The sequence below is a fragment of the Parambassis ranga genome, chromosome 12 (genome assembly GCF_900634625.1).
Source record: "Parambassis ranga chromosome 12, fParRan2.1, whole genome shotgun sequence".
NCBI lineage: Eukaryota > Metazoa > Chordata > Actinopteri > Ambassidae > Parambassis > Parambassis ranga.
In genome coordinates this window covers 15,200,486-15,218,569 of record NC_041032.1, presented here as the reverse complement: position 1 = coordinate 15,218,569, position 18,084 = coordinate 15,200,486, and the positions used below count along the sequence as shown (strand labels likewise).

Genomic DNA, 18,084 nt, shown 5'->3' with positions numbered 1-18,084 from the left:
GGCCCGTGTCAAGTCAGACAGAAAGTTTTTTGTGTCCCGTACATCTGGCCAGTTTATAAAACATGATGATAGCGCTGACGTGTGTTTAAGCTCACAGTGTTTTAATGCTGTAACCAACACTCACATGTCCCAAATGTTTTTGTACCAGCAGGCTTTAGATGGCGTTCAGTCTGTGATTAGTTGTGGCTGTGGGTAGAAATAGCCTAATTATCACTGACAAATGGTACTGTAATGATGGGTGGTTGAGTCACCGGCTCCACTGCTTTAGTCATACAATTTGTATGAGCAGAGTGTGTGACTAGCATGCATTATTATGGAGCCTGTGCCTTAAGTGGAATTATCCTCCTCCTCCTCTTTCTTTATGGCTGCTGTGTTGGTGGAATAGATGTTCTCCTTTAGACGTTAATGTGGGACATTCATCTGGAGGTTAAAAAACACGTCTGCTGCACAGAAACACACTCTAAGAAAAGGCCCTTCCATGACGCACTAATGTAAAAATTTGCACCAAAACAACTGGACATATGTTGGTTAATGCTGTGTGTGTGTGTGTGCTGTGACACAGTGTTATTCAGTGATGCACGCATGTTCATGCATCTGCTCCAAGAATGCGCATGTAGCTTATTCACCTGTGAGTGACGCATGTGGTTAAGAGGCCCTGTTGTTGCTGCAGAAAAACACACACATGTGTATATATACGGCACAGTCTGTGATGCTCCCACAGTGGGATTACACCTGTAAACCTGCGAGTTCAATCTGTGACTGCTGGCTAATTCCTTCTAAAGAGGCTCGCGGTGGACGGCTGTAAATACCTGCTGCAGGTGTAGGAGAGGTCATCGCAGAATCTGCAGCCCCATTTGTTTTGAAGATATTTGTTGTTTCACCAGGCTGCTGTTTTATTCCGTTTTATGTCACACACGTCTGGGTGTGTGAGAGGAAACACCCGGTGCTCGGTGCTCGCCGGGTTTTAAAACTGAAAGTAGGCGGTAGGAAGGAAGATTAAAGCTGGTGAAGAGCAGCAGGGACAGACAGGTCGAGCAAGGGAAAGCAATATGCCAATATGCTTCTGGACATCAATGGTAAAATGGTAAGAAGCCGGCTTTGTTGTTGTTGTTGTTGTGTGTTTGTATGTGCACCGTTTGTGAGTCATTCTCACTGTTTGTTTGCTTGTTTTGCAGGTTTCTGCTACGGAGGAATGTGTAGGACCCATGAGACTGACCCAAGAGCCGATTCAGGTGAGAAGAAACACTGACACAGTCTGCAACATCACATAATTATACAGCTAGATATTGGCAAAAAATATATATATGTATTAATAACTCGTACATTTGTAACCCCTGCTGGTTAAACTGCTACCTAGTGAGCTGTATTAGCTTTGATAACATGCTAGCTGACTGTCTCTGGTGCTAGCTTGCTAAGACTTTCTAGCTAACAAACAAGATTGTAATACAATCAAATATTTCTATATAATAATAATAGCTTACCAAAAATATCTTGACCTTCATAAATAGACATTGTACCACTGTGTTTAGCCTGTGAGGATGCGTGCTTGCCTTTTCCTTAAAACCTCAAGGGTAAAACTTAGAAGAAGAAAAATCTAAGTAAAATGTGGGTCTTTAAAATATTATATCGTATCAGAGTCAGGTTTACGTAGCGCTATGCTAATGTGAATGCTACAGACTTTGATCTAAAATATGCTGCTTGAACTCACATAATCTGTTAAAAATGACATTCAAGGGCAGGTGTTGTGTAACCTGCACTTCGAACCCTCCTAATGCAGCACAACACAATGTGCTTTTACATCTTGTGTTTGGACATGTTCTCCTCTGAACTCTGACTCCATTATTATTAATGCTGTTTGTTTGAGGGATCCCAGGCTGTCCTCTGTCCGTGCAGCCGGGGTTTTGTCCTGGAATATTGGAAGGTTGTGGCAGGGTTGAGTCAGGGATTGTCTGTGCTCATCCTCCAGTTAGAGATTAGGACATGTGCTAGTAAGATTTATCCTTATGTAACAAAGAAAGCTGCTGGAGGTGACCAGCTGCTTGGGATGGAGGCGCTGCGAAGCATTCCTGCTGCTGGCAGTTACTTCGTTTCGGGTATCAGCGACTTTATTAGGTGCTCTTTTCTTGCTTTGATTTAATTTGCCGGAGTTTGCACAGGTTGGATTGATCTCTGGGGGTTTCTGAGTTCAGTGCAGTGATGTGAGAGGCCTGGCATGCCACTCATGTTCCTCCTCCTCCTCCTCCTCCTCCTCCTTATTTTCTCCAAGCCAAAACGCATTGTACCAGGAAACTCTGGCAGCATGCAGGCAGGTGGAGGGACGGGGGGGATTTATTAAAAAGCCTCGTCTCGTGCCCCCATAAAAACAACTCCAAAAAAAAAAAGCAGCACACCACAGCCGTGGACGTCCAAACCTAAGGCTGGATCCATGACCCGACCCGACCCTCTCCTTCCACGGAGAGATGAAAAGGGAGATAAAGCGCTCTGCAGGAGAGAGTTATATATTGTGAGTTTTCTTTGACATTTACTGTTGCTGCCTCGGAGCTCTGGAGAGTCTCAACTTCTCCCCAAAACCTCCTCCTTCAGCTTATCTAATGATTCATGTGGCCCACTTATTACACAGATATGTCCACGTGAAGCACCTCCTATATGTTGTTATATTCCTACATGGACCTGCAGCTTATTGCAGGAGTATAGAGGGACTAGTGCCTTTTTTTTGGACACAGATCCTTCAGTTCCAGCTTCTTAAACATAAAAACATGATCGTCTTTATGGCAGAAATCAGAATTTCTCCATTGAAGCTTTCATTTATTCCTTCAGAGTAATTTAGTGTAATAAATCCTCTTTGATTTTATGTGCAGCTTCACTGCAGGAATTAAAAGTCCATTCAGTGTAATTCATGTCGTCCACACTAAAACATTTCTTCTTCTCCTTCTTGCTTTTATGTAACGGGTCATTATCAACTGATCTCATGGCACGTCTTACACATGAATCATCTGAGCTCAATTAAATGTCACGATACTGAAAAATGTGCATATATGAGCTCGCTGAAATACCTGTTTATCAGACCAAAAACAAGATTATTCACTAAAATCATGGACGTCCGCTGATTATTTAGTGTCAGTTATCCAGTCAGTGCATTAAAAAACCTCTAACATACAAACAGCAGCAGATTAAGAAAACAGCCTCATCAATTTGGTCACAAATGTTTCCAGGGACCCTAAAAAAGTTGAAAAATAATGTCACCAGGATGCTCTAAGGAAACAGCAGAGTAGTTTTACCAACATGTGCTCACATAGAAACAAAAAAAGTAGATTCTCAAAGTATTTATATGATTAAAGTTCACATTTTCACTCAGGACTCTTCTTCTTCTTCTTCTTCTTCTCCTTCTTCTTCTTCAGCCCACAGCTGCTGCATATATCATTTTCAACCTTTAAAGCCTGATGTGAATGAATGTGAGAGAGATTTTTATATAATTGGTTAAAAAAGTCTGAAACAACCCAAAAATCATGCGCTCCATTTTCTTGGCCTTAATGCGTATTTTGTTCTCTCTGGCTGTATGTGGATTTCCTCCCACAGTCCTAAGACACACACACACACACGTCTCAGGAGAGTTAAAACTCTGAACCGTCCGTGTAGTTGTGAGTGCGCTCGTACAGTGCGTCTGCTTGTTTTCGCCCGTGCAGGGCGCCTCTCTGCCCCCTGCTCAGAGCTCGCTGGGACACACTCCAACCTGATTCTGAAAGGTGAAGTTAACATGGATGGAGGAGGACAGCTGAGTGTCCGGCGTCATGTCAGCGCCGCTGTAGCGCCGGATGACTTTTTCCCTTCAGCTGAAACCGAGCTGCACGGAGTCACAAATGAATCCTGTATTTCACACCGCAGAGCGCGAGCCCATGTTTTTGATCCCACACTGTGTTCTGACCACGAACGCCACCTTTGGTACAGTGGTGAGGAGACACAGTCACACACACACATGCTCACAGGCAGCTGGGCTGCAGCCAGAACCAACAGCGCTCAGCTTGGCCTCAGAGCAGCATCACCTCCTGACTCCTTCTAAGCACAACAAAGGATAGAGTGACAGCAAGAGAGCATGGAGAGAGATAGAGATAATGAGTGAGTGGGTGAATAAGTAGAGCCGAGCTGAAGGCATGAAGTGCAGAGGAGCAGGTGAGAAGAGCAGAGTGAGGTGTAAAAAGCAGAGGGGCTCGTATTGGTGAGTGCCTGTGAAAGGTCCACACTCTTTGATCCTGTGCTGGCTTGTGTAACCATGGTGCTAGCATGTGAAATTCCACACGCACAGTAGTACCCAGTGGACTCTGGGACGACACAGACTGCACAAATATGTCGCAGAGCCTAGCACGGCATCGGCCTTAATTTCTTCCTCCTCCTCCTCTTCATCGTCGGTCATTTGTGCACATCTTTAAACTCTCGCCGGCTTCGTTGCGGTGCAGCCCAGGTTGGCACGGGTGCTCATCCTCTGCGAGCTGACTCACAATTTCAGGGTTCAGAGGTTAATCTGCCATGTTTGCACACACTGGCCAGATGCCATTCGACGCTGGGAGACTCCCAAACACAGAGAGGTGTCACTGAGCTAACTAGCTTTGAGCTCTATATCTGTGTACAGCAGTCTGAGCATATAAATAGCAGTGTGTGTACAAAGTTAAAAGGCGGCCAGTGAGAGCATGTGTGTCTGATTTTTATGCTCTCACACAACACAAGAAGCACCTTTTATCATTGTAAGAGTCATGTGTCTGTGTGTGTCCATGTCTACTTTGAGTGTGTGAAACGAAAAGAAAAAACTGAAATCCTAAGGAAGAAGCTCAGACTTTATGTTTTGTGTTTGCTCCAGGAATGTGCGGGAGCTCCGTCTCACCCAGCTGTCCATGTCTTCCTGTCTCCCCCCAGGTCCTGCTCGTGTTCGCTAAGGAGGACAGCCAAAGCGACGCCTTGTGGTGGGCCTGCGACCGCGCCGGCTTCAGGTGTAACATCGCACGGACGCCCGAGTCTGCCGTCGAGTGTTTCCTGGACAAGCACCATGAGATCGTCGTCATCGACGGACGCCACTCACGCTACTTCGAGCCCGAGGCCGTCTGCCGGTGAGCCCTGACTCTGTGGCTTTTGGTCACAGCCAGGCTTTGCTCTTTTCTTTGCTTCCTATCATTATGCTAAGCTAAGCTAAGCTAAGCTAAGCTAAGCTGCCTGCTCTACCCTCATGTTTGTTATCAACCCTCTCAGCTAACTCTTGGCCAAAAAGTGAATGAGCTTCTTATCTGGGTCTGTAAAAGTTTCAGACCAACATGCAGATCACACCCAAACACTGTAAGAACCAGGAGAATCTTCAGACTTACTGATGGTCCTTGAATGCATCATATGAGATGTATAGTTCTACTACAAATTTACAAATTCAAATATTGATATTTAATCAAAATGTACTTTATCTCATCAATTTGATTCTGTAAAAATACAAATATTTTGGATTCCTTCCATGATTGACTCATTTGTATTGATTCTAGTTTATGAATATTTTTGCAGAATTATCAGCGAAGATAATAATAATGTTGTTTTCTGTGTTATTCTGCACAGATGTGTCTGAGTTCTCTCTGCTTGTAGACAGAATTGCGCTGTTTGCACAGACGTTTTATTAGAGAAAGGTTTTTTATTTAAAAAGTCTTTTCACTAGTAAAAAGTTTTATTGGTGTTGTTCTGATAAAGAATAAGATTATGTGAGCTTTTTACCTGAGTTCGGTGAAACAGAGGTCAGACTCTCTGCAGCCCTGTAAACCCCTGTGGGAGGGCTTGATGCTGCCATCTGGTGTCCACTCCTGTATCTGCAGCTCTGTTCTGAATAGAAGCAGTGGATCCTGGACGGTACAGACACGAAGTACAAATTGTGACTTTGTTTGTTGACGTGAAATCTGGACTGTGGCTCTGGGGGAACACAGTCTGCTGACAGACGCTTGAAATGTTTTCTTTCTTTTTTTTAAATCTGTTTTTCCAGAGCAAAGGCCTCCGCTCACTTCTCAGAAACTGGTTGTTTTGTTCCCTTTCTGCCAGCTGTTAGGTTCATACTGGTTGTACTGGTCTGTCCCTTATTACTCTGTGGCCTTTAACATCGTATTTTAGTTCTTTAGCACAGATTTGTACATGTTTCCTGAGCTCCTCCGGGAATTTTACTTGATTTAAATCTGCAACTGATGCAAAAGAACTGTAAAAAAGCTGGATATTATTTGTATTGTTGCTCGTTATTTTTGTCTGCTCGTTCTGGGTTTGATTCAGCTCGTTTGCTGCAGTTATTGTTAGACACAGGCCTGACCAGCGCTCACCACCATATACTCTGTAGAGTGATTTATCGTAAGCGCTTCATTATTTCCCGGAGCAGAGGAACAGATCCATTCGTCTCTCCTGTCTCCTGATTACCACAGTTTGGCTGCCGCTCCGTCACCCTCCCTCCCCTCTGATCTGTTCCCCGTCCCGCCCGCTCGGCGCTCCTCCCCGTGCTGCCAGCAGGCCGCTGTGGCTGTGTGGCCGTATACCTCTTCAGCACATGTTGTGTTTTGGTGTTTCTGTGTGGATTTCACAGAAATGTTCTGCAGCCGTACTTCTGTGGCGATGACATCACCCTCACATCTGCCCACATGTTTGTTCTGTACCTGAGTCCGAGCTTCTTCTCCTGAGCTGTGTGTGTGTGTGTGAAATGAACCGCATGTGTTTCTTTTGTTTTTTCCAGGATGATCCGTGCGACAAAGCCGTCAGAAAACACCGTCATTCTGGCCGTGGTGCCACAACAGTAAGTCAGATTTTTGCACATTTTGATATTGTCTTGATAGCTGCTCATGAGAGGTGTATTGTGATAATAATGTATGTGCTTTTATTGTAAAAATAATATGTGGAAGAATCAGATACAGATGTGCCATCCATCAATAACGTGATGAAACTGTGACGGAGAGTTTCCTGGGCCTTCACATCGACCCACACATACTGTATATACATATGAATATGGAGCGCGGTTGCAGATGGTAATAACTCTTTTCTGTCACTGCGCAGACCGCCTGACCAGGAGGAGCCATCTGTTCTTCCTCTCCTCTGTGCCGGATTCAGCAGAGTACGTCCAGCAGCTCTCCTGTTTATAACAAAACCATCAGAGTGTTTGTATTTATTGTAAAGAGAGATATTGTGAAGAGATTTGAATAATTTTTTCATTGTGAAAACGACATTATAGCTGCTCCGAAATGAATTCTGACTCATTCCTCCCCCTCTCTCTCCCCCTCTCTTGCGGCCTGCAGAGGTTTGTGGAGAACAGCAGCGTGTCGGCCTGCTATAACGAGCTCGTGCAGATAGAACACGGAGAGGTGCGCTGCCAGTTCAAACTCAGGTACAGCACAGGAAACGGGCGCAGTTTAAGCATGCATGTTGTAAACAGTCTGTTCTGGAGTTTCTTTCTTTCTTCCCCAGGGCTTGTAACTCTGTTTTCACTGCCTTGGAGCACTGTCAAGAGGCTGTGGAGATCACCAGTGAGGACCACATAATACAGGTACTGTTCAGGATAACACAGTGCAGACTCACAAAGAAACAGGCTCAAACCTTTCCTTATAAGTCGCCACACCTCACACATCCAATGACATAACAAGGTCTTTACATCGCTCCCTCCTCTCTTGTGTGCCTCTCTCTGGCTTTAGATCTCTACTTTTATCACTTCCATCAGGCAGAAGCAGCTGAAAGCAAAGGAAACACAATGAGTAAAATTAAAAAAAGAAGCCAAAAAATGATGGTTTCCATCTTTTCTCCATGGAAGTCAGACTCAGCTCATACGTATCAAGTTTTAGAAATAAGCACTGGTGTGGTTGTTCTGTGTAGGGTGATGTAGGTCTGGTTGTGACAAACGCAGAGAGAGAGAACTCTAAGCTGCTAACACTCCTCCTCTGGTCATTTCTTAGTATGTGAACCCAGCATTCGAACGCATGATGGGCTACCACAAGGGGGAGTTGATCGGAAAGGAACTGACCGAACTTCCCAAGAGCGACAAGAACAGAGCTGACCTGCTGGACACCATCAACACCTGTATAAAGAAAGGAAAGGTCGGTTCCACGTCCAGCCGTCTTGCCTCTCTCGTGAAAGTTAAAGTGTTTCATAGTCTCTGTTCTCTTTGAAGGAATGGCAGGGAATCTACTACGCCAGGAAGAAGTCAGGCGACAGCATACAGCAGCATGTCAAGATAATGCCGGTCATCGGCCAAGGAGGGTACGTTTGTGTGACGTAAACAGAGCAAAACAAAGAATACAGAAAGCAGAACCTAACCCTAACCCTCTCTGTCCCGACAGGAAAATTCGACATTTTGTGGCCATCAAGAGACCTCAAATCGACAACAACAATCAGGTGAGTTCAGTGTCAGGAATCAGATATTTACAGAAGAAGATCAGAGCCACAAGCAGGCAGAGTCTGACCTGTCTGTCCTTAAAGTCAGATGATTAACTCGAGGAGGAAAGACGTCTGGATCCTTTAAAATATAAAGAATTCTGAGAAAAAAAGGTTCAAATTCTCAAAAACCCTGAGTTCTCCTGAACAACTAATACCCCGTTCACACTGGGGAAAAAAATGTGGCTTAAGCAGGATTCGGCCGCATCCAGATCAATCCAGATGTGTTTTTTTTCTGAGTGTGAACACCTCGAATCCGGCTGTATCCAGTTTGAGCCAATCCGGCTAGATCCACCCACGAGAGGTGGATCTAGCCGGATTGGCTCAAATGTGGCTCAGGTGTGATTCGCTAGCTACATTTGCATGTAGCTAGCGAATCCGGCTAGCGACATGCTCCGGTTAGCGATGTGCTACTTCCGGTTCACGGGGCGCCACGCGGGACAAAAAAAACGCACGACGCATGCGCACACGCGGTCCTACCGTGGCCTGAACGGACTCTGTGTATTACGAGGCGCCACTTAGTGGTTTGGAGGACCGCAAACATGCTGGATGAAGCCGGATTGAGTGCGGACACAAGTGTGTGCTAGCCAGATTTGAAAATAGGTCTGAACGCATCCAGCTTAAAGGCTGTCTGGGCTCAATCCTACTCTAGCTGGAATGACTTTCTCCAGTGTGAACGGGGCCTAAAGTCCATTTTCTTGGCAAAAGTTTGATTTCTGAGGAAAAAAAAGTCAGTTTAGAACTTCTTCATCCAATTTTCTCTATAAAAAGTCAGAAATGTGATTTATAATAAGCCGTAACTCCTGCTTTAGAGACACTGACTCCGGGGCTAAAATTCAAACGTGGATCTAACATTTTTGTCTGTTTGCCACACTTTGAAACTTTGAACCATTTCTGTCTCAAATGCGTCCAAAATGCAGATTCTCAGGCTCAGATGTTAAATCTTTTGTCTCTCGGCTGTGTGGAGGGACAGTAGTCAGCTGCAGAACATCATTTTTAAAAGACTTTCATAGTGAGTTTCTGCTGTGGAGCTTAAACAAATGCCGGTCCATCAGCAGTCCAAAGCCTCCAGTACAGCTTGGCCCAATCACGGGACTCAGGCGTGGGATTGCAGGCTCTGCGGGCGGTTAGTTTCGCATAAATACTTCAAATAAACTGTGGGCTAAAGTGTCAGATTTAAGCACCTCAGCCCGGGCATGTGGACTCAGAGGGTTCCAGCAGGTGTGTCGCTGCGCTCAGCTGGGTTCCAGGCCAATAACGTCATACTACGCTAAGCTACGGCTAAGCACCACGGATCCCCCACTAAAGCTGGATCCATACTCCGCGAGACAAAGACATTTTCCCCCCCTGCAGACGTTACGCCCACAAAATGACGTCATTTTTTGTCTCTGACCGCCCGCTGATCCGCACTCCTGTGCACAGGGCCCGGGCCGAACTTTGTCTTTCAAGGCTGTGCGGCAGCCATGCTGTGATTGGTCGGAATTTATTGTGGGCGTGATGAAAGTGGAGAAGCGCAAGAGCCTCTCCAGGTATATAGGTAGGTGTATAAACAGCGCTGATTCAACAGATTTAGATAAGACCATACTGGTTTTGCATGATGAGCAATAAAAGAAAGAAAGAAAGGCAAGTCAGGGTGATTTGTCACCCATAACTCCAGACATTCACACATACCAGATGGTGACTGTTATTACCATTCTATATACTCCTACATACCCGGGCATAATAGGCTCGTTAACAATGTCTGTATATCTTTGCTATTGTTACTTTTAATGTCGCATCTTCACAGCTCATCACCGGACAGTTTGAAGTATCGCAGGCACATTGGAACACAGTAGATGTGCAAATGTGGTCATAAAGGCACAAACACTGAATCTTTGCTATTGTTACTTTTAATGTCGCATTTTCACAACTCATCGCCGGACATCTCACGCTGTTGCAGGCACCCTCTCTGTATAATCACCTCTTGCCATGGCACAAGTCCTTGTGGTGTGTTAAAAAACTCAGTAAAGTCTTTCCTTATAGTTTAGTGGGCGGGCCGTATGAGGAGTTCTGCACACACGCGTCTCGCGGAGTATGGTACCTCAGTGCGGAAAAGACCTTTTTTTTGTATCTCTTACCACCCGTGGAGCGCGTTCTCCGCTCTTTGTCTCGCGGAGTATGGATCCAGCTTCAGGCCCGCGAAGGCTAGCGGTGAGGCGCCAGAGCTATTTATACACCCCGAGCAAAGCTGAGCGCAGACTAGCTTTAGCTGGCTGCTCTCTTTCATGGTGTGTACATAGAGGTGAGTCAGCCGCTGGCGTCTGCCTGCCAAAGCTGAGCGCCGTTCACTGCTGCATGTTAGGACTGGGAATCCTTACACACACGGCAGGGACTGATCCAGCCTCAGCCGCAGCCTCAACAATGCAGAGTCAAACTGAGCGGCATCATCAGAGGGTCATCTTCTCTCACACGTGCCCAAAATGGTGGTTTTTCAGGCTCAAAATATCAACTTGGTCTTCAGGTTTCTCACCTTTCGAGCTAAGAACAGACCACCCGAACACTAAAGCAGCCATTTACAGCATCCTCATGGCTGCTGAGGTCCTGTCTGGATCCTGTGTCCTCACTGAGGACGTTTTCCTCCTCAAACCACACATCACCCTCCGCCTTTTCCCACCCAGACGTTTGGCCGCGGCCCACGGTTTCCATTTCATTGTGTTGTTTTAGTTAGCAGCATTTGTCTAAGCACTCGCTGACTCTACAGCAGGTTTAGGGTCACTTCTGTTTGTCTTTGCTGTCTCGATTAAGGGGCCATCGTAATCTCAACTATTTCCAGTTAATTCAGAAGATGTTTTTTTTTTTTTTAGATTCAGTCTGTTTGTGCTTCGCAGCCCAAGAAGCCCATTACGATGCAGCCAGCTAAATCTGGCAACCTTGTCTGTCATTAGCCGTGTTTATACTGTCTTAATCCTATTTACCCAGCATGGGACGCACTGCAGACCTGAGAGCCACGCTCACACAGGGGAGGCGGTGCCACATGGATTTCAAAACACAAAACCTAATTCATCTTTTTTTCTTTTTGTATCCCCTAATTTTTGCCGAATTGAACATGTTTGTGTGTGTGTGTGTGTGTGTCATGTTGCATGGTCAGCAACATGTAGAGGTGCAGTGAGTCACTGGGTGAGGAAAATCTGCTGTAACCAGATTAGAGGCTCTACATAACCTCAGTGTGACTAACAGGATGTTCTGTGCAAAGTGACACCTGCATGAAAATGTGTCATTACTGTATGAAGAAATGTCTTCAAAAGCAGAATCTGCAGATTAAGGTTGAATTATAAAACATCAGATTAAGTCTTTAATCCACACACTTAATCCTGCCCGCTTCAAACTGACATTCTTTTCCCTCATGTCTTCATCGTCAGGTTCACAAGCTGAACAAAGAGGAGCGATGCAGCGGGGAACACTCCCAGTCAGGTAACCTCAGCACCAGAACATCAGGTTCTATGTAGTCTGACTTTAAAACATCTGTACTACCACTGTCACCGGTGATGTATGGAGGCTGAAAAGTGCCAAAATATGGGAAGAAATTTGAGATAATTATATTGGTTACATCACATTAAAAGAGGAAACACTTATTTTTCCCCTCCAGGCATCACTCAGGCAACTATTTTGACAAATATAACATTTTTATGTATGAATACATAAGATACTTTTTAAATTTACACTAAAAAAATATGATTTTTCATAATATGATGCTACATTTTCAACTTATGTTGTAGATAAAGCTCAATAAATGACTACTTTTTATTTATGATCTCAGAAGCATGTATTTTAATCGAGAGAAAGCAGCTTAAGCACGATGTGTGTTTCCACAGAGTGCCACGCTCTGCGCCACAGAGACAGGAGGAAAGACTCCATTGATGCCAGATCACTCAGCTCACGCGGCAGTGACGGTGAGTCTGTTCAAAACCCTGTTTTCATGAATGGAAGGCAGAAAATTACAGAGACATCTCAGAGGTATCAGCCTGCAGTCAGACCCTCCTCTGACAGTATATCACTCCCCATTGTTGTCAGAAGAAATGACCACACATGATGATTATTCTCATCACAATACCTTCTGTATTGCAGCTCCCAGTTTGCAGAATCGAAGATATTCCTCCGTCGCCAGGATCCATTCCATGACCATCGAGGCTCCGATCACTAAGGTACGCCGTGTTTAGAATATTTAACATTTCCTAAACCTCACAGCTTCATTTTGGGGCAGACTGTGTAAAAAGCCAACATGATTTCAAAACTGTTTGGTGGTTGGAGGCCCAGGAAAAAAGTTCTGTGGATTCTATGTGACCCCCTCATGTTAATGGAGCGGCTCTGGGATCAGAGTCTGAACACAGCGCGTCACGCCGCTCGCCACTGCCGGTCCTGTGACGCTCTTCTGTGTTTCAACAGTAGTTTTATTTGGCTGTTTTGCCCCAGACAAGATTTCCACAGCATCACATGCACATCTCCATGACACATCCACACACAAAGCAGCGCTCTGTTGTGGCGTGCTGTGCTGCTCACGGCTTTTATCCATGTGTTTTTATCAAGTGTGTGTTTTTGAGGCAGAAAAAATTGGGACTTGTTCTCCTTCCTCCTCCTCAGGTGATAAACATCATTAACGCTGCTCAGGAGAGCAGCCCGGTGACGGTGGCTGAGGCTCTGGACCGCGTGCTGGAGATCCTGAGGACCACCGAGCTCTACTCCCCTCAGCTCGCCTCCAAAGAGGACGACCCCCACACCAATGACCTGGTTGGGGGGCTCATGAGTGTAAGATGATTGATAGCAGAGAACCCCTTTATAAGGAGCGGTGTTTTTAATCACAGCGGAAGAATGTTCTTACCTCATGCAGATGAAATTGAACATGCATTCTTGTTGAACCAAGAAATGTTTGGCCTCCAAAAACAAATCAAATCTGTGTTTGTGGAGTGCCAGCAGTCTTTGTTTAGTTCATTTTAATTTGTTGAATAAGCCCAACCATGAGTCACTGCACGCAGATGTGTCCACCGCAGGGTTTCTATAGCACCTTATACACCGCGTTCATTCACCTGAGCCATCAACTGTATTAAAAACACACCGATTAGCAAAAGTTTCTTTGAATAGAATGAATATAAAAAGTGGAGATTAAAATGTTTATTAATCCACAGGTGGAAGTGGTTAAAATGAACAGATTTCCCACAAGAAAATCACAGGAAGTGGTGTTTACGCTGCCAAAGCTTATTAAAATTAGCCTGTTAGCTAGCTACATGCATTTAGCAATATGTACCGTCATGCATTGCGCGGACCTGCGAAAAGAACGGGAACGGAAGTGACGTTACCAGTCTTATAAATATAATGATCGTTTAAAGAATGTAGCATGACCGGGTGTGTTTTTAATGTTTTGCCATGAAACGTTTATTGAGCTATAACGGCACAGATTGTAAATGCTAACAACAGAGTTTGTTTAGCCAGAAGAGCTCGGCTCGTTTAACGTGTGTTTTACTGTGAGACGAATGTGCACATGTGTCAAAAATAGCGATGAGTCATGCAAGCACGGCGACGAGCAGCCACCAGCAGAAACATTGATCGGCGCCTCTGGTTAGAAATACCACTACGTTAGAAAGCTAAGATGATCGGCTATACAGCTACATCAATGGCTTGCAGATAGCCAATAGCCGCTAGCTAGATAGGTGTCCTGAAGTCTAATATAAACAGATAACGTTGCAAACACTGTTGTGAAGGTGACAAAAGTAGAGAAAATCAGCACACCCAAAACCGACTAAAACATAGGAAATGACCGCTGCATGCTAATAGCGCCATGGAAACAGGAAATGACCGCTACATGCTAATAGCGCCATGGAAACAGGAAATGACCGCTACACGCTAATAGCGTCATGGAAACAGGAAATGAACGCTGCATGCTAATAGCGCCATGGAAACAGGAAATGACCGCTACATGCTAATAGCGCCATGGAAACAGGAAATGACCGCTACACGCTAATAGCGTCATGGAAACAGGAAATGACCGCTGCAAGCTAATAGCGCCATGGAAACAGGAAATGACCGCTACATGCTAATAGCGCCATGGAAACAGGAAATGACCGCTACACGCTAATAGCGTCATGGAAACAGGAAATGAACGCTACACGCTAATAGCGTCATGGAAACAGGAAATGACCGCTACACGCTAATAGCGCCATGGAAACAGGAAATGACCGCTGCATGCTAATAGCGCCATGGAAACAGGAAATGACCGCTACACGCTAATAGCGCCATGGAAACAGGAAATGACCGCCACATGCTAATAGCGCCATGTTAGCTCTTTGCGATCAAATTTACATAAGAATCGAAGTCATTTAAAAGAACTGAATTACGCACAGGGGTGAATTGACATCGCTTTTTTATAACAATTAATCGTGCATGCCTAATTACAAAGCACTATCTTGATGTTTACATGCAGCAGGAACCAGGTGCTAAAGCTAGCTAGCTTGTTAGCTACACTAGCCCTGCCTTACTGGTCCAGATCTGCAGGTGTTGATCAGGTCATTAAGTTGCGTGGTTTGCCTTGTTTTATCAGATTATGTTATGAAGAAGCTAACCAGGCTAGCTAAGAGATAACTAAAAAAATAATTTGATGTTTTATTTTTTTGTCCTGCAGGACGGGCTGCGGAGACTCTCTGGAAATGAATATGTCTTCTGCAAAAGTAAGTTTGAAACACCAAAGAACAAACCACAACTGAAGCGTTACTGTGACACAAACACACCACACTGTGAGTGACATAAAGTCAAATATAAGAATGAATTAAACTGGATTATATAAGAGACACAAACAGCTACCAAACAAGGTGGAATGGAGAGAAACCTTTTTAGTCCTCATCTCAGACCACTGAACCGGAGGGCCACCATCTTGATTGATTGAGTCTCATGAATAAATATTAAGCTGGAGGTGGTTACAGAAGCATCACATTTTTTAGCTTTCCATCTCAGTTTATTATGTGACCACTTTATGAGCAGAGAGTGGAGAAAAGCTTTAAATCAGGCCTCTATTTTCTGAGAAATTGTCTCCTTTTCCATCACTGGCGTCCATCAGTGCCTCAACGATTCTTTAAACAATCTTATCACACATCATCTGTAGCACGGCCTCTAAGGAGGAGCAGGTTTACACAACCAGACGTTAAGCCAGTATGTGTGTGTAGATGTTAAAGAGCCAAGACTGGCACAGCTGTTCATTATTTATCCATGCAGAGCGCCCTTTTATGGTCAAATCACCTTGTATGTATATGTGTGTGTGTGTGTGGTGTGTGTCCCTCTGTCTGTCTGCTAGATATGAGCCAGAGCCAGCTGGCCATCCCGGTCACTCTGAATGATGTCCCTCCATCCATCGCCGAGATGTTGAATGACGAGGAGTGCTGGGAGTTCAACATCCTGGAGCTGGAGGCAGCTACACACAAAAGGTACAAACGGTGGAATCAGTCAGGTCAAAGGCAATGGACTGCTTTTTTTAAAAAAAGGTCCTTGAATGCATCATGTGTTATGCATGTGCATCCTCTGCAGACCCCTGACGTACCTCGGCCTGAAGATTTTCACCAGTTTTGGAGTGTGTGAGTTCTTGAACTGCTCGGAGGCCACGCTGCGCTCCTGGCTGCAGCTCATGGAGACCAGCTACCACTCCTCCAACTCCTACCACAACTCCACGCACGCTGCTGATGTGCTGCACGCCACCGCCTACTTCCTGCGCAAGGAGAGAGTCAAAGTAAGAACAACAGCTCAGATCAGGAAGATAATGCTCATCTGGTAAATAGCACACGTCTGTGACGTCACACTTTGTGTTTGCTGGTTTTCTTCAGGGTAGTCTGGACCAGCTGGATGAGGTGGCAGCTTTGATAGCAGCCACAGTCCATGATGTGGACCACCCAGGAAGAACCAACTCCTTCCTGTGTAATGCAGGCAGCGAGCTGGCCATCCTCTACAACGACACAGCCGTGCTGGAGAGCCACCACGCCGCCCTGGCCTTCCAGCTCACTGTCCGCGACGGCAAGAGTAACATCTTCAAAAACATCGACAGGTCCGTGGAAGCAGTCGGAGGAGGAGGAGGAGGAGGTTTCAGATTTTCTGCGACATCAGACTGATGTGGATCTTCTTTTATCCTCTCCAGGAATCAGTTCCGGACGCTGCGGCAGGCCATCATCGACATGGTGCTGGCAACAGAGATGACCAGACACTTTGAGCATGTCAGCAAGTTTGTCAACAGCATCAACAAGCCCATGGCTGCCATAGAGGAGACCAGCACGAGTGTGAGTGTCTCAGTAGTCGACGACTCACAAGCACCTGACTGCAGATGATCATGCCAGCCGTTCTTGTCTCCCACAGAGCGTGAACAGCGACTGTGAGAGTCAGGCCAACATCAGGAACTCCCCGGAGAACCGCCTGCTGATAAAGAGGATGCTAATCAAGTGTGCAGACGTGGCGAACCCTTGCAGGCCGCTGGAGCTTTGCATCGAGTGGGCCGGGCGGATCTCTGAGGAGTACTTTGCACAGGTGGGGCGCAAAAAGCTGGAAGGAGGGCCGCTGCTGAATCTGCACGATCCTCTACATTTATTAAAGAAGTCATTGTTGTGTTTGTTTCCCTGCAGACGGATGAGGAGAAGAGACAAGGGCTGCCCGTGGTGATGCCGGTGTTTGACAGGAACACCTGCAGTATACCCAAATCTCAGATTTCCTTCATAGACTACTTCATCACCGACATGTTTGACGCCTGGGATGGTAGGAGCTTCATCTTCTCCTCTGTGTATATATGTGTTTTAATGAACGCCAGTGCTCCCTCACAGGCCACTGATTGGTCCAAACTAGGGATGTCCCGATCCGATCACGTGATCGGAAATCGGGCCCGATTACGTGATTTCAGACTCGATCGGAATCGGACATTACCTCCCGATCAGGACTTGGATATATATTTATCAGGGCTGTCAAAGTTAACGCCTTCTATGCAGGGTGGCTCTGTGTCCTGTAGTGTAGGGGTATGACAGCTGCTTTTGGCGCGAGAGGTCCTGGGTTCGAGACTTCGATGCGTGTGTGAAATCTCCCAGTGTGGCGGTAGCGCGACACACACACAGGTTTTGCTGCAATGAGTGCCTTTATAGAGTCCTGAAAGTATCGGATCGGGACTCGGTATCGGCAGATACTCAAAATCAAATGACTCAGACTCGGACTCGAGGGCAAAAAAACCTGATCGGGACATCCCTAGTCCAAACCATCTGTGGTTCAACATTGACATTGACACCAGCCTGTCACGCCATAAATATTTACGTGATTTTAAGTCCTAATATAATTTAAACGATTTTGGATGCAGCCCCTGGAGGCTGGAGGGTGAACTGCAAAACAAAGGATCACACAGCTTCCAAATACACTGACAGACCGTCAAATGAACACAAACCCTGACCTGTTTGGTGTTGGTCGGCTCAGTTTTGACATCATGAATGTATAGTGGTTGAGATGTTTGTTTTAGTTTGTATTAATGGCTAAATTTAGCTTGAGTGCGCTAACAGACTAAAAAGTCCTCTCCCTCCATGGAGATCGTCCAGATGAATGAATGAAATGAAACAAACGTCCTCCAGCCCGTCCCCACTCCTGTCCTCAGTGATTTCTGTCTGATTGTGGGATAGGAAACTACAGGGGGGGTGG

The 18,084-nt window shown here is 45.6% G+C and overlaps 1 protein-coding gene and 1 long non-coding RNA gene across 4 annotated transcripts in view; one reads left to right on the top strand and one right to left on the bottom strand.

Moving 5' to 3' along the window:
• The window catches only part of pde8b (phosphodiesterase 8B), a 29,918-nt gene that overhangs the window by 8,054 nt on the left and 3,780 nt on the right, over positions 1–18,084 (top strand). For 2 of the 3 annotated variants that reach the window (XM_028418362.1, XM_028418361.1), the window contains exons 2-21: positions 1,176–1,232; positions 4,906–5,096; positions 6,728–6,787; positions 7,045–7,102; positions 7,284–7,372; positions 7,453–7,531; positions 7,935–8,075; positions 8,150–8,238; positions 8,319–8,373; positions 11,811–11,862; positions 12,264–12,341; positions 12,517–12,593; positions 13,030–13,194; positions 15,062–15,107; positions 15,728–15,857; positions 15,958–16,156; positions 16,251–16,468; positions 16,559–16,697; positions 16,774–16,941; positions 17,037–17,166. In XM_028418362.1, the coding sequence (XP_028274163.1) occupies positions 1,176–1,232; positions 4,906–5,096; positions 6,728–6,787; positions 7,045–7,102; positions 7,284–7,372; positions 7,453–7,531; positions 7,935–8,075; positions 8,150–8,238; positions 8,319–8,373; positions 11,811–11,862; positions 12,264–12,341; positions 12,517–12,593; positions 13,030–13,194; positions 15,062–15,107; positions 15,728–15,857; positions 15,958–16,156; positions 16,251–16,468; positions 16,559–16,697; positions 16,774–16,941; positions 17,037–17,166 (2,221 nt within the window). Of the gene's footprint in view, positions 1–1,175; positions 1,233–4,905; positions 5,097–6,727; positions 6,788–7,044; positions 7,103–7,283; positions 7,373–7,452; positions 7,532–7,934; positions 8,076–8,149; positions 8,239–8,318; positions 8,374–11,810; positions 11,863–12,263; positions 12,342–12,516; positions 12,594–13,029; positions 13,195–15,061; positions 15,108–15,694; positions 15,858–15,957; positions 16,157–16,250; positions 16,469–16,558; positions 16,698–16,773; positions 16,942–17,036; positions 17,167–18,084 lie in introns of all 3 variants that reach the window. The other variant, XM_028418363.1, reaches the window with a different exon arrangement.
• LOC114443970 (uncharacterized) lies at positions 15,408–18,045 on the bottom strand. The gene is made up of 3 exons (XR_003671482.1): positions 17,843–18,045; positions 15,971–16,135; positions 15,408–15,844 (listed from the first exon to the last, which is right to left on the bottom strand). It is a non-coding gene; the product is annotated as an uncharacterized LOC114443970 (long non-coding RNA).